At 46.4% G+C, this 15,964-nt stretch overlaps 1 protein-coding gene across 2 annotated transcripts in view; it reads left to right on the forward strand.

Annotated features, from left to right (window-relative positions):
- The first annotated feature begins 3,266 nt into the window (after nt 1-3,266).
- The window catches only part of BMP7 (bone morphogenetic protein 7), an 80,996-nt gene continuing 68,298 nt past the window's right edge, over nt 3,267-15,964 (forward strand). Inside the window, exon 1 of one of the 2 annotated variants that reach the window (XM_081011399.1) lies at nt 3,267-4,086. In XM_081011399.1, the coding sequence (XP_080867525.1) occupies nt 3,636-4,086 (451 nt within the window). In that variant the 5' untranslated portion in view covers nt 3,267-3,635. The remainder of the gene's footprint in view (nt 4,087-15,964) is intronic. The other variant, XM_081011400.1, reaches the window with a different exon arrangement.

Below are 15,964 nucleotides of genomic sequence, written 5' to 3' on the forward strand. Positions count from 1 at the left end.
TCATTCTAGAATTTCCCCCATTAAAAATAAATTTGCCCCCCTGCGGGACGTGTGCCCCACATTGGGAACCAGGGATCTAGAGTGATTCTAGATCTTGCCATCCACAAGGGTGAGTGTAGTTACTTGATACAACTTGAAAAGGTTACTCACACCTTTTCCTCCCTGCACATGTTTCAGGTGAATGAAGGAGAAAGTGGTGATACACCCACCCACAAGATCACTGAGCAGGTGTGAATACGCCCGCCTCCCATTCTCTAGTAAACTGTCAGAGAAGCAGTCTCCTCACAAAGCCACAATTTTCAAGAGTGCCCTGGCAAGAGGGAATCATTGTTAAACTTCTCTGATAATTGTTGCTCTGTGGGGAATAGAGGTCCCTCAACAGCTGTTAGTACCCTTAACAAACTACAGTTTCCAGGATTATTTTGAGGAAGCCATGTGTGCTTAAAGTGCTATGACACTGTTTCAAATGTATAGTGCAGACTGAGTCCTTGAAGAGTCTCTGGCAGAGTAGGCAGTGGATCAATTGTCTGACTCAGTATAAGGTAGCTTCATGTGTTCACCCTGACTTGTATGCTGAACATTCTCCAGGACGTGGTGAACCACAATGACTTAGTGGGCATTGAGAAGACCAGCTGCTATGAGAAAAAGAATAGCTCACAACTGCTCCATCATGCAGTCATCACTATGCTCTTCAATCTGAGCAGGCTGAAAGCAAAGAATAAGGTTACCGTAACTTCCGTCATAGAGCTTCAGTATGCTGAGGACAACGTAGTGTGCGCACGCTCAGAGGATGACCTCCAAACCATCCAAAATATCTTTGCAGAAGCTTACGAAAAGCTTGACCTATCACTCAACATCCAAAAAACCAAGGTGCTGTACCAACAAGTACAAAATAACCCCTCTGCAGCGCCACAAATCCAACTCAATGGTGTAACGCTGGAAAATGTAGATCACTTCTCCTACCTAGGCAGTTATCTTTCCACAAGGGCCAACACTGATGCTGAAATCCAGCATCACCTGAGCTCTGTGAGTGTGGCTTTTTCCTGATTGAAGTGCAGAGTGTTTGAGGACCGGGACATTTGCAGAGAAAGCAAAACGCTTGTTTACAAAGCTATTGTACTACCAACCTTACTATATGCTTGTGAAACATGGACCACATATAAACACCATCTCCAACTCCTCGAAAGATTCCATCAACAGTGTCTCTGAACATTTTTACACATCACTTGGGAAGACAGGTGAACTAATACCAGTGTACTGGAAGAAGCAAAGGTCACCATTGTTGAAGCAATGATTCTTCAACATCAACTTCATTGGACTGGTCATGTTGTGTGGATGCCTGATTATTGTCTTCCAAAGCAACTACTCTATTTTGAACTTAAAAATGGAAAGCGTAATGCTGGTGGTCAACAAAAGAGGTTTAAAGACTGTCTCAAGGCAAATCTAAAAAAATGTAGCATAAACACTGATAACTGGGAAACACTGGCCTGCGAGCGCTCCAGTTGAAGAACAGCCTTTACCAAAGGTGTCATGGGCTTTGAAGACACTCAAACTCAGGACGAAAGGGAGAAACGTGCTAGGAGGAAGGCACGCTTGGCAAATCCACACTGTGATCAACTCCTGCCCGGAAACCAATGTCCCCATTGTGGAAGGACGTGTGGATCCATAATTGGCCTCCACAGTCACTTATGGACTCACTGTTAAAACTGTGTTTATGAAAGACAATCTTACTCGGCTACGAGTGATCGCCAAAGAAAGAAGAATGTAAAAACAAGTGTGTGAATCATCCTTTTTTCCCCTAGCTCCAACAAAGGCTGTGGTCAAGTGTCACTTTCTGAAAATCTCAGTGATTACTATCAAATTGATATTGGCTGGACAAATAAAGAAATAATATAGCAAAATTATTTCTGGACTGCAGATGGGATATTGTGTGCTTGACTATTCCTCCATGGGAATGGGGAAGAAATAATCAAAGGTTAAAAACAAACACACACTAGAAGCCATCTTCTTGACTTCTAAATTTCTGTTTTGGGGTATTATTTTAAAAGTGGAGGAGCATTCAGTCATATAATTCCCCACACAACTGCAGTCTAATGGGTTACCTGTACTGGATGGGCTGGGTTTTTATTTTTATTCTTTCTTATCTATAATCTGAACTTTGTTTGGCTTTCTGCTTTATTTGGTAACTGGTTTTTAACATTTTTTATGAATTGCTGTGAATCTTTCAAATTGATGTGTACTGTATTGTGAAGGAAAAATGACCCCCCCAGAGGAAACGTGGAGGTGCCCTACAAAGTACGGGGGGCGGGGCGGGTTAATAATGATAGGTTCAAATATTTTAAGACAAGTCCTTTGCACTGGGCCGTAGATTTCCTGGCCACCCTTTCTTAAACATGAAAAAAGTTTTTGAAAACAACAACTTTGCATTCAAGGCAGTGATCATGCTGCAAAGTGCGAGCCACTCACCGTCTTAATTTGCTCAGAGATCTAAATTTGCATCCATTCATACACATTAGCATTTGCAAAGTCTATGTAAATCTGCATCATGAGCCTGTTCCGAGAGTCCTTTTAAAGACCTAGCAACGCCCTTACTTACGTAGTACTGTAGCATAAAGCTGCGGCGATTGAAAGGAAGCAGTATCGAGCTTTATTTTGTTTTTACCTGCTTGCTGTGCTTGTTTTAAACTGCGCAGCTCCTTGCTAAGCCCTATACACGGAGAACATATACCAGAAGTATACTCCCCACTTCACAATCCCCCCCAAAAAAATGTGGTTAGAAGCTACACTTTAGAAATTAAACGCTGCGGTTTGATTCCCCAGTCCCAGAACTTTGGCGGGGCGTTGCTGTTGCCGGAACTGCAACAACTTCACTCCGAGCCGCAGCCGCTCGCTTTGGGGCTCGTCCGCCCACGTGAGATCCTACCTGGGGGAGCAAGCCCCGTCGAGCAAAGGGGGGGGGGCTCGCTTTCGCGGAAACGCGCCGCGTGCCTGCGTAAAACAAGTGCCTCGCTTTCCCGGTGCCAGATGTGGAAGGCCGATGCGCACGCCGCGTGCGTAAAAACCTTTATTTCCTAACCTAACCCCACCCCCAGGGTCCGAGCGTTGTTGGGGGACACAGAGCCTGGATCGGCGGGGGAAGCAAGCGGCGGACCCACGCAGCCGGCGAGGCTGGCTTTTCCTGTGGCTTGACTTCGGGACACTTCTCCCAGTTGGGCGAGGGAGTGCAACACGCCGAGCTCCGCCCCTTTGCGCGAACTCCCGCTGCCGCCTGCTCGGCTAAGCCGCCGCTCAGAAGCCTTGCGCTTGGTGGCTAGGCGGGCGGGCGAGCGAGCACATCCCCGAGGGAAGCGGCCAGGTCGGAGCCCGGGGTCGCCGGGCCGCTCTCCTGCCCTCTCTCCGCGTATGGCTCTCGGCAAGTAAGCGCGCTCGCTCCTCCCTCCTTCCCGGGATCGCCCGGGCTATCATGCGCGCCTCTCGGTGGGCTCTCCAGGGCAGCTCGCCGGCCAAGTGATCGGTCCCTCCGCGGCGCGCTCGGCTGCCCCTTCCTTTTTAATGCGCGGCTCTTTCGGCCTGCCGCCTCTCCCGCCGCCGCTGCCCAGCCCGCCGGCTCCCTGGCTCTGCCCCCCGTGACGGAGATGCGCGCGGCGGGGTGGTTCAAGCGGCGGGCGGCGGAGGCGGCTGCCGCCCGGCTGCTGGTGTGGCTCCTCTTGGGCGCCTGGGCTGTGGAGCTGCGCTGCGCCCTGGCCGACTTCACGCTGGAGAACGAGGTGCACTCGAGCTTCATCCACCGGAGGCTCCGAAGCCAGGAGCGCCGGGAGATGCAGCGGGAGATCCTCTCCATCCTGGGCTTGCCCCACCGGCCGAGGCCCCATCTGCACGGCAAGCACAACTCGGCGCCCATGTTCATGCTGGACCTCTACAATGCCATGTCGGTGGAGGAGGAGGGCGCCGGAGGCAGCGACGGCGGAGAGGGCTACTCGTACCCTTACAAGCCCATCTTCAGCACCCAGGGGCCGCCCCTGGCCAGCCTGCAGGACAGCAACTTCCTCACCGAGGCTGACATGGTCATGAGCTTCGTCAACATGGGTGAGTCTCTTGGCTGGCAGGGAGAGGGAGAAGGGGCTTGGGGAACACTTGGGTGATGGAAGGACACTTCCTCGTGGCCTCCGGGAAGCCAGGAGGAACCTGTGGGATGGTGAGGCCAAGTGGCTGGCACTGGCAATGCAAGGGCATAGCAGCCCAGGCCTGGCATCCTGGGCAGTTCCTGTGGCATCCATGAGCCACCCTGTAGGGCCTGTTTGGGCAGACACCTGCAGCAGGCAGGAGCCATTTCCCCCAATGCCGCCCCCCCCCCAATAGTGGTACTCCAGGGCATTGTGGGAAATTGCAGTCACCCAGCAGGATGGCCCCCCATGAAAGGACATTTTGCCAGACATCTCTTCAGACATGGAGCTAATCTTCTTTAAAAAAACAACAACAACCCCGCTTGAACTGACCTGGAACTATTTATTACTATCTCTTCAGTGTTTGTCCTGGCTTAAGATGCTGCCTCTTCACCCAGAAGTATTAGACTGGGCTTTAAAAATATTAACGCTCCACTTAAGCACCTTTTGAGGAACCCTCTAGTTATATGTATGAGACAGCTGTTAAAGGAAGGGTTTAGTGCAGCACTTCTGAAGTGTTTTGATATCCACCCCCCAAAAAGTTTATTTTAATTTATGGGATCCCCCATCCTTGCACCAACCATCCGAACAGCAATCCTTGGTGTGCCATTCTTGTGTGCCTGCAGCCTGCTTGGGGTTCTTACCCAACACTGACACTTGAAAAGGCGGTGGTGTTTGAAAAGTAGATTTATGATGCCTCTCAAATCTGCAAGCAGGGAAACATAACAAATTAGTGAGTCTTTGCTAATTGGGTTGGATGATGGAGCAAGTGGAGGAACTGCTATCCTCACAAATCCAATGTGAATCAGTTATGATCCTCTTCTAAGGGACATTCACCCTACCAGTGTGTCTTGAATGCTGAGAGAAGGATGGGTCCCTCCTCAGGATCCTGTCCCTCCTTATAACTTTCTATCCCTCCTAGGACTAGGTGATCCATACTCAACAAGGGTGGTGGTGTCCCACATCGTGAGAGCCATTAATTTAACATGTAACCTGTCAGTGCTGAGTGATCTTCAGATATGTGCTTTTGCTTATTACTGAGTGTTTCTAGCCACCTGAAATACTTTTCCAAGGCCAAAGGTTTGGGCCATCAGCTGTCTTCAGCCCTTTCCCTGCAAAGGCAACATCCATAGATTCACTTTAAGGCTGCGGTCGTATGCACACTAACTTGGGAGTGAGTGGTGCTTGAATGCATAGGACCAAGATGCATGGCAAAAGGCAGATTAACCACTGAGAAGCAAATAGAGCCCTTTGGGTTCCATGCTTGCAACAGCCAGCGTGGATTGCAAGCATCAACTGAAACCTTCACCAATGAGTATGGATTTTTAAAAGATGAGGAAATTGCATCATTTTACTGTGTACAAGTGCTTAGAGCCTGGAGGTTACAGAATCTTGTGTATGGGCCCCTAATTATACTTTAATGTACATGTTTTGGTACCCAGTTCACAGTAGGGGTGGGGTACTTGTCTAGCTCTTTAAAAATCAAGTAAAACAGGGAGGGGTATGGTGCTGCTATGGGGTAATTTAACCTAGAATAAAGACCTTTGTGACTAATTTAGGATTGTGAGAATAATTCCATATGGATGTGTTGAAAGAGTAATAATTTCTTTCCTTTTACTATGGAAGTACTGTATGGACAAAGTGTTCTTATGGAAAACAGCTCTGTATCAAGAAGTCTTCAGAACTAGCTATAAAAACGTGGTTCTCAGTTGTAGTTGCAACTGTGATGATTGATTATGTGGTGTTGTTAATTGTGGATTAATTAATCTCAATTAGTGTCATCTTGTAAATGCACTTGGGAGCTGGCTCAGAGACATTTGCTGTGGCGACTTAGAACTCCTTGCTTCACCTCCCAATCTTGTTTTGTTGTCTTTGCTGCTGCCTGAACAGGAATGCCATGATGTCCATCTTTATTTCTTCGCTTTAGCAGTGTTTGTCTGCATTTTGCCGTGAGGCTAGTTCAGACTTGGGAACCTGAACTGCAGCAGGCCACAGACTGCAACGTATAACAGATGAAAGGGCTTAAACCACCTTTGAATAACTGCAACATTGCTGGTGCTGCTGTAAATGGAGAAGTACTGGTGGAAAAGGAGACACACACACAGGCAGTATTTAAGCTTCTCCAAAGAGCCAGTTTTTGTAGGATTGCTTGTGGGGTTTCAGTTCTTTTTCAGGCTGCAGTCCCCAAACCCTTTACTTTAGAGGGATCCTATTTAGACCAGTGGGAGAACTCTGCAGTAAGTGGGTTGTGATCTTAATGACCCCAAGAAACGTTCTCTAGTAAATCCTCATTTGCTGCTCTTTCTAATGAGCTAGCCTGGGTTGCCAGCCCGTGCTTTTTGGTGAGCACATGTGGATGGGTTTATGCAAATTAAATGGAAGTTGTCACTTTTCGGCTTGCGGTTGGCTGAGCCTTTTTAATGGGATGTGGTCCTCCAATGGGGATTTCTCTTTGTGTGCTATGGGTCAGAATAAACTGGCTGGATTTGAGTAGAACACTCTCAGGGGCAAGCTGTCTATTTAAAATATATAATTATAGGCACCAGTTTTGCTGTATCTGTTTTTAGCCTGTGTCACATGCATCTGTGAAACCACCGCATGTACAGATTGCAACTCTGTGAATCCAGACCAAATCCAAACAGAAGTTCAGAACAGCCAAGAGCTTTAAACGCAGCCCCAGGCTCCCCCCACTGCCCTCTACTCTGCAGCTCACATTTTAAACAAGAAGGGACTCCCTGGGAATTGGAAGGGACACACCCTTTGAATATGAAATGATAATCTGACTCATGTTTGTTGTTGTGTTTATGCGCTCTTTTGCTTAAGATTTCATGATTGTCCAAATGACCACAAAGTAAGACTGTTGATGATAAAATGATGGTTTTGGAAGAGTCTTGTGAATAGTCTGCTGGGAGATAAAAGGCTAAAGAGGTGCCACTTCTAAGTAGACCTGGGTTGGGGGTGTCAAATCGCCACCCCCAGGCCTCTTCAGGACTTTTCTGAGGTCATACCTCTTATCTCCAGGCCAGATCCTTCAGTAACCCTGCTCTGTATTGCCTAGGTAGAATGTTTCCTTTAACTGCAATGATGCTGGCTTGGATCAATGGCAGCAAGATGGGTGTGGGTGTATGCACTATACAAAAGTTAGAGGCATGCCCACTTTTGCCTCTGGTCCTGCTCATCACTTGAATGTGGCCCCCAGAAGGTTGTCTATGATAGTATGTGGCTCTTGGGCTGACAAGGGTTCTGCACCTCTGCTTTAGACATTGTCGCTGAACCCGTATGGAACTCCATTGTTGGGAATCCTTTGTAAAACTTGGGTTTGGTAAGGAAAAACCCCATACTGAGCTGAGCGTCTGAACCAAGATTATTCTTCTCTGTACAGAAATCAAGTATGCTAGTAAAAGAGAATTCCCAGGAGCTTGCCATTTTATGTATGTCATCGTTTGTACACTGGGTGATATACATCTGATCCTTGTAATCGTTCCACCCCCTCTTTGATGCAGAAAGATCATGGCAACTGGGTGCACGCACACTGGTGACCATGTGAACCTGCACGCAGTTGTTCATAAACATTGTGTGTGTGTGTGTGTGTGTGTGTAGATACATGCGCATAAACACAGAGAGAGCCAAAATGTTCAGGCACACTTTCTAAATCCAGGAAAACCAGGACGAACTTATAAACAGTGAAACTCAATTCATAGAATCATAGGATAGCTCAGTCTGCAGAGCATGAGACTTTAATCTCAAACCAATCCTGTGCAGGCTTTCTCTGAACTAAAACGCTTCTGGGTTCAGAGGAAAGTGGTCCCACATAAGTGAGCAAAGGATTGCAAGACTTAGAGCTGCTTTGCATATACACATCCGTCCCTTGGTGGCTGCAGCAGCGTCAAGCAAGGACTTGTTTGTGTCATTGTTGAACACCACAGATAGAACTGTAGTATTTCATTCAATCAATTCCTTGCTTTTCCATGGAACTGCTCAGCTGTATCAGATGGTGAGCAATCAAGAGATGCAAATGAATGAATGAAATAGCTCACATTTTCCATTGTTTATCTCAGGGGTGGGGAACCTCTTTCAGCCCAAGAGGCACATTCCATCCTGGGCAGCCTTTCAGGGGCCACATACAAGTGGTGGGCGTGGCCAGAGGTAAAGTGGGCATAACAACAGGTGTGACTCTTACCTTTGTAATGGTAGGCTATTTTCCAGCATGTGAAAGTCAGAGATTTCTGCATGCACATACACCGCTCCCCGCCCCTCAATTCTCGGTCTTACACCTAGGCAAGTAGAGGCATTACTGCAGTTCAAGTATATATCCCATCCTAGGAGGATCACTTGAGGTTTCAGGGCAGCAACAGTGTGGTGTGAATTGTAGAGTTGGAATAGCCCATGAGCATCATCTAGTCCATCTCTCTGCAGTGCAGGAATCTTTTGCCCAACACTGGGCTCAAAGCCACGACCCTGAGATTTAAGAGTCTCATGCTCTACTGACTGAGCTATCCCAGCAGTTAAGTGTGCAGCTTGAGGAGAGGGGAGCTTAGATAAAGGTTATATAAAAATAAGAACATAAGGAGAGCCTTGCTGGATCAATCCCTTTCCCAATAACCTTTAACGTGAAATTTGTTCTTTTACTGCCCATTCACACAGTTTGGAAATATCATTTTGGAGCTCATTGCAATCCACCTTTCTTTTAAACTACTTTGAATAAATTTGTATCAACAGCAAACTTTGCTACCTCTCTGCTCACCCCTTAACTCTAGATCATTTATGAACAAGTTAAAAAGCACAGGTCCTAATACCAGTCCGGGGGGGGGGGTGAGTTCACTTTCCAAATCTCTCCAGCAGTAGAAGTAGATAAACACAGGTGGCAGTTCCAGAGAAACAGCATGCATTATTTGTTTCCTAAAAAGCTAGCTGACTTTCCACAAATGTCTTAGAATCCTCATCCATTATCTCTATGTAAGCAAAAGCTACAGGAGTCTTGTGTTACAGTTTGAAATATTTTAACAAACCATTTCATTTGAGAGTTTTAAGCAATATCACAAAAATAGTAGCCCAGAGAAAAGTGTAAAGCTTCATTTGAAATGCTGAACAGAAAGCTCTTCTTTGTCAGGTCCTGTTTAGGAAGAAATCACAGCTTACATAAAAGCAGACAACATGCTTCTACACTGTGCAGGTTGATGGGTTGAAGTTAAGATAATTGCATGTACAGTGGTACCTTGAGTTAAGAACTTAATTCGTTCCGGAGGTCAGTTCTTAACCTGAAACTATTCTTAACCTGACGTACTACTTTAGCTAATGGGGCCTCCTGCTGCTGCCGTGCCGCCGGAGCATGATTTCTGTTCTCATCCTGAAGCAAAGTTCTTAACCTGAGGTACTATTTCTGGGTTAGCGGAGTCTGTAACCTGAAGCGTATGTAACCCGAGGTACCACTGTAGTTAAATATTATTATAACCTGAAGCGTCTGTAGCCTGAAGCGTATGTAACCCGAGGTACCACTGTATTATATTGGGTCCAAACCCAACCCCTTCTTGGGCCAGCATATGCAATCAACTGGGTTTCTGTGCCCTTCCTTGAGCTGCTTAAGGCTCGATGAAGGGGCTGAGCACCTTTGTGTTGAAAAAAAATCCATCCCTGCACATAGAAAAATACCATATCAGGGAGAAGGCAGTTTGCTTTATGGCAGAGCACCCAGTCGCTCCCCTGCTGCCTGCTGATTGTAGAGACCAGTCTAATGCTATACTGCAGGAGATGCTCTTCAAGAAATCATGGTGCTGTTATAGTTCTATTGTGTTTGCCTTCTGTTAGCATGGTCTGTCATTAGTAAGATGATAGGCAAGATCCAATCGTTTTAACATAGACAGGTGGAACTATTAGCAACAAGGCACTTCTGAGAGTTTTGTCTGTATGGTTTTGTTCCCCTGTCAACAGTGCATGCCAGGACGAGTTTAAGAAAGGACATAGATCCATAATAGCTTTCTTCATCCTTGTGCACACCTTTCATCCCATTGTAGTCTCAGTTCTTTCATCTCCATGGGACAAAGGCCAGCTTGTTTATAGACTTCTTAATGAATTAGACTAGTTGCTAGCCAGCCTATATAGCGAAGCACAGCACCTGCTTTCAGACATACAGATTTCTATTGACAGTGGAAATTAGAAGATCTTTTGTAAGGTGGTGTCCCCCCCTTTAAACTGAAGGGTTTCTATAGCGATCTTTTAAAATTGCAGCCTGTATTAAACTGTGTGCCTTGGTTTTGTAAGAGATACTCTTGTGGGCATTGTATTTCCCAGGTAGGGTTTTGTTACATACGTCAAACTAGCGCAGCAAGTGCCATAATGCCAGAATGTGCATTGCAGCAGAGAAGTGTCATAGCACTATGGAAGCCTTTGCAGCTCCTTTTCCATTTTTAAAGTAAGTTAAGTACAGAACATAAATAAAATAAATGCAGCCCTCAATAATTGCAACATATTGGTACACATTAACTGACTTCCTTGCAGTTTTCCACCTACCCCTTTGCGTGTCTGGTCATCGGGAGAAGGAGTTTTTCAAGGAGGTGCTAGGTGAGCAAGCTTTGCAAGGATGGTGGAAGATCTAAAAGATTTTGCATTTGGAACAAATGATCCTTTATGAGAAGACAGAGTGGCTTTGTAACTTGCAAGGAAGCACCGAAAGATGGAGAACCAGCAAACGACACCTATTCTTTTCTTTTTGTGCTCAATACAGTAAACTGTAGTTGGGGAATGTATGAGGAGCTGTGTATTCTCCGATGCATAGACAGACACAGAGGTGATGCATGACTTTCCCCTCCATTGGTTACACTGGGATTGCAGAGAGAGAAAGTGCAATGGTCATATGCTTCCTTGCAATGTGCAAAGCCACCTTGAAAACAAACTTTAGTTATTATGGAAACCACAACAGTTTACTTGTCGTGACTCACACTGGAGAACCTGGGCTTTTAGCTTGATGTAGGTATTGAAACTTCACTGTTAAAGAAATCCTGTCCTACTGAGTGACAGTTCCCATAATCTGCAGATCATTGTTTAGTGCGCACAATTCTCCAAACTGCCATCATAAGGGCAAAGGAAACGGGAAATACCGGTGTGCATTGATCTTTGCTATTCTTTTCCCTAATATGGCAGTTACGGATGCAAGTCTCTAGCACTAGCATGCCAGTAAAACAGTGCAAGTTGGGTTTATGGGAGTATTAATCCTGCCTGCTCTGCCAGTAACACCAGAGCGCCGCATGGCTACAGCAGCTAATAGCTCTTTTTCCAGCCCCTTAAACAGATGTGGAATTGAAAAACAGCAGTGATTTGACAAACCACACAGAGGAAGGCTTTCCAAAGGTGTGGAACCACCACTGACAAGACACTGATCCTTTAGGAGGGAGGGTATATTAACTGAAGGGGGAACGGATTCTTTTTTCGAGCAGGGGAGTTGATGATGTTTGAAGTTGAGATCCCATCTGTTACACTGTTTGTAGCCCTGGGCAAGTTTCCACCTTCGTAAGCCCATCAAATGCCTTTGAGAAGCTTACAAGCAGGTATGAAGTCAACAGCCCTTCCCTGTTCATGATGGAAATGTTGGCTGTTAGAGGCACCAATTGCTCTGGATTCCCGAGGGCAGCTGGGACATAGAGCAGAGGAAGCTGCCTTATATTGAGTCAGACCAGAGGTCTATCTAACTATCTTATCTATTGTTTACATGGATTGGCAGCAGCTCTTCCCACCCTTACCTGAAGATGGCAGGGATTGAACTTGGACCTTCTGTGTGCAAAGCAGATGCCTTACCCCTGAACGGTGCTCCTTACCCACAGCTGATGGACGGTTAAATCAGTTTTAAGTTTGTGGTGTAATATGCTCTTAGTATGATGATTTTGGCCCTTATTCCTGCTTCCTCTCTTCTCTTGTTCATTTTCTTTGGTTTTTCCTATCTGGCTCTCTGCTTGTTGTTGTCCCTCCTCTTTTTCACACTCGCATATGCCAGATAAAGCATATTCCAACATGCATTTGAAGTACATTACTTCCCCAAAAGAATCCTATACGTAGTTTTCCCCCTGACAGAGCTATCATTTCCAGAACTCTTTAAAAACTACAGTTCCCAGCAGCCTTTGGGGGAAGCCATGCCCTTTAAACATGCATGGAATATGCTTTAAATGTGTAGTGTGGAACTGTCCTCCCTTCCTTTCCTCTGGCTCCCTTCTTGGTGGCTGAGACTCACACCACATTGTTGTCCTGGGCTGGGCTGAGCAGCGCTACATCCTCAGGGAGGTCTTCCTGCTCCATCCTTTCCTTTTCAACTGGCTCACCTTCTAGCCAGACTGCCAACACCACAGGACACTGGAGACGACTCCTCCCTGAACTCTCATCACAGTAGCTTAGCCCGAGAGAAGCTCGGCATAAGCTCCCCCACCCCACCCTGACGTTGCAGCAGCTGGGATTGGGGGATTGGAACCTGGCTCTCCCCAGACTCTAACCATTGCACCATACTGCTGCTGCTTTTCCTCAGGTGTGCCACTTGGGAGCTGTGGTAAGTCTAATGGGAAGTAGGGAACTGAACACCATTACAATCACCTGTTCCTTTCGGCTTAGTTAAAAGCAGCAGGCAAGGGCTTGGCAGTTGCCCAGCCACCACCAAAGGACTCCCTCCCTCAGAATAGGGCCCCCAGGCCAACTTTTAAGATTGATGGTTTCCCCAGATCAATAGGTAAGTGAAACCCCAGTATTCAAGGAGAGAACAATACCACCCCACCTCCCTCAGACATGCAAAATAACCTGAGGGGTGTGTGGAGATACTTGCCTTCTGCTTTAGAGGATTGCATTTGAAACATAGCCATCCCAGGGTGAAACTCATTGTCTTTCTGTTGCAAATTGAGGAAGGACCTCGCCCTTTAAAACAGGGGTCAGCAACCTTTTTCAGCTGTGTGTCCCTCAGACCATGTGGTGGGCTGGACTATATTTTGGAGAGAAAAAAATGAACGAATGAATGAATTCCTATGCCCCACAAATAACCCTGAGGTGCATTTTAAATAAAAGGACACATTCTACTCATGTAATAACATGCTGATTCTTGGACCATCTGTGGGACAGATTGAGAAGACGATTGGGCCGCATCTGGCCCCTGGGCCTTAGGTTGCTTACCCCTGCTTTAAAATGAAGATTAAATCTTGGCTGCTGCTAATGAGAATCAAAAGGCAGGTGGTTGTTTGTTTGTTTTTTAATATATTTTGTTAAGGTTTTTGGAGGTCAGTTTAAGATGGCTTTAGAGGAGGATTAGGCTGTGATCGGCTCCTGGTTACCAGTCATGATGTATGCTATCTCCAGGATCCTTTGAATTCCACTCACTAGGGAACAACGCCTTCAGAGTGCTGCTGCTTTCATGTCCTACTTAGCAGGGTGCCTGGTTGGCTGCTGTGGGAGTCTGGGTTGCTGGACTGGATAAGGCTCTGGCCTGGTCTAGTTCAGCATCAGGTTCTCACAGTGCTATGGGAAACCCACAAACAGGACCTGAACGCAGCAACACTCTCCCCACTTGTGGCACCCAGCAACTGGGAGTGACACTTTCGCAATCCTCATGCCTGTCCCACACTAACCGATGGATACTGTTTTGTGCTTGGTGACGTAAGGTGCAGGAAGGATGGGGCATAGCCAGGTAGCAAGGGATGTGCTGTAGGTAGCTCAGTGTACCTCCTTTGCATACAGCAGCCCCCTGGCATGTCCAGCAAGAGCTGGGAGGGTCTCCTGGTCTGAAATTGTAGCTAGCCACTGGTAGTACGTGTTGACAATACTGATCTAGTTAGACCAATGGTCTGACTTGGTTTCCTCTGCACATTTTCCCAGACTGTGTGTGGCTTTGCACAAGCCCCAGCCCCTTGTCTGTTTATAGTGGTGTTGTTAGGGAAGATAATTTTGTTTGCACTTGTTATTTGGGCATATAAAGCCATGAATGGCTTGGGAACCAGGTAATTGAAAGATCACATGCTCCAGTATCGGCCATCTTGGACACTACGATTGGCAGACAAGGCCTTGTTGGTGGTGATGCCACCAGGGGCTGCTTGGCTGGTGTTGACCTGTGACAGGCCCTTTCTGGTGGTGGCTCCCTTTTTGTGGAATGCCCTCCCTCTCCGGTGAGGTGTATCTTGCTTTCAGAAGCAGTTTGAAAGCTTTCCTGTTTATAGGCATTTGATGGCTGAAGGATACTGTTCCTGACAACCCTGAGACCATGAGATGAGAGAATGCTTTTAATTGTTTTTAGAATGTCTTAATGATAACTGTTTCTGGTATTTTTAACTGCATTTGTTTTTAGAATGCTCCATGATTCCAGAATGGTGATACCCAAATTGGATATATTTCTGTTTCAGAGAACTGTTTCCGTATTGATTTCTCTGTGGACCTGCTACAAGTGTGTTATAGGTTTCAGAGTATTTTAAGGTACTGCTGAGCTCATAGGAAACACTGCTCCAGGCTATTGGGGACTGTTACCTCATGTGAACTCAGAGGCACCCCTTCCACCCTGATCACAGGAGATCAGGAATCCAGCTGTATTTCTGAGATGTTTCTCCATTATTATTTATCTCATTGGTAAATCCCTTCGGGATTCCTTGGAACAAGGTTTGAAAAGCACCTCTCTAGGCTACAAAGGAGCCCATGCTGCTTCTCAGTGGGGTTCTGTGTGATGCTTGGAAATGCAGCTGGACCTTTCAGTAGTGAGAAGTGCAGATTTAACTCAAAGGTGGCCAAGTGATTTTATCTTTTATGCATTGCTTTTTATGCTCAGGGAATGGAGCTGGAAACTGTGACTCATAAATTTTATAAATAAAAAAAAAATACAAGGGCATGAACTCTCTTCCAGTTGTGGTTTTGGTGATGAAGCAGGAATAAAATCATAGCCTGGGCACATTTGCAATGCATTTCATTCTGAACATGATTTTAGCAGGCATTGCAGTAATATTTTTTCTTTTCTGCAAATTCATTTTTGTGTGAATCAAAAGTGCATCAGCATGGAAGCAGTTTCTCCCTTCCAGCGCTCAGGTAGCCCTGTGATTGACATTGGGGTGTGCTGCCTTCAGGCTAACAGGATGTACTTTGTTATACACTGAATGTACACTGGGATAGCTCAGTTGGTAGAGCATGGGACTCTTAATCTCAGGGTTGTGGGTTTGAGCCCCAAGTTGCACAAAACATTCCTGCATTGCAGCGGGTTGGGCTAGATGACCCCCGGGGGTCCCTTCCAGCTCTACAATTCTGTGATTTACTAGAGCAGTCTTTCTCAACCTGTGGGTCCCCAGATCCCATCATCCCTGAGCTCTGGCCTTGCTAGCTAGGGGTGATGGGAGTTGTAGTCCAACAACATCTGGGGACCCACAGGTTGAGAACCGCTATACTAGAGCATTGAGATCCATCAGTCAAAGCCAAGTTTAAAACAGTGGCCAGAGGGTTGGGGCCAGGTACAAGTTTGCCTCTGAATACAAGTTGCTGGGGATTGCCAGTGTCTCTCTTAGATCTTGGGATGCAGGCTTCCCGTCTCCATTTGGTTGGTTACCATGAGAACAGAATGCTGGACTAGATAGGTCTTTGGTCTAATCCAACAGGGCTGCTCTTACCTTCTTAAATGGTACCTTGTGTGGCTCCAATTATCTCCTGCACCCCAAGAGGCCACCCACTGAGTTAACTTGCATTGGCAAGTACAGATCTACATCTGAGTTGCTGCAGATCATAATTCCTATCACAAAACTAAAATTGGCCAGCAGGGCTGCACTAAGACGAGGTCAAAAGCAGCTGATGAATACACCTATTTTACAGGT

This window comes from Podarcis pityusensis (assembly GCF_964106645.2).
Source record: "Podarcis pityusensis genome assembly, chromosome: 6".
Taxonomy (NCBI): domain Eukaryota; kingdom Metazoa; phylum Chordata; class Lepidosauria; order Squamata; family Lacertidae; genus Podarcis; species Podarcis pityusensis.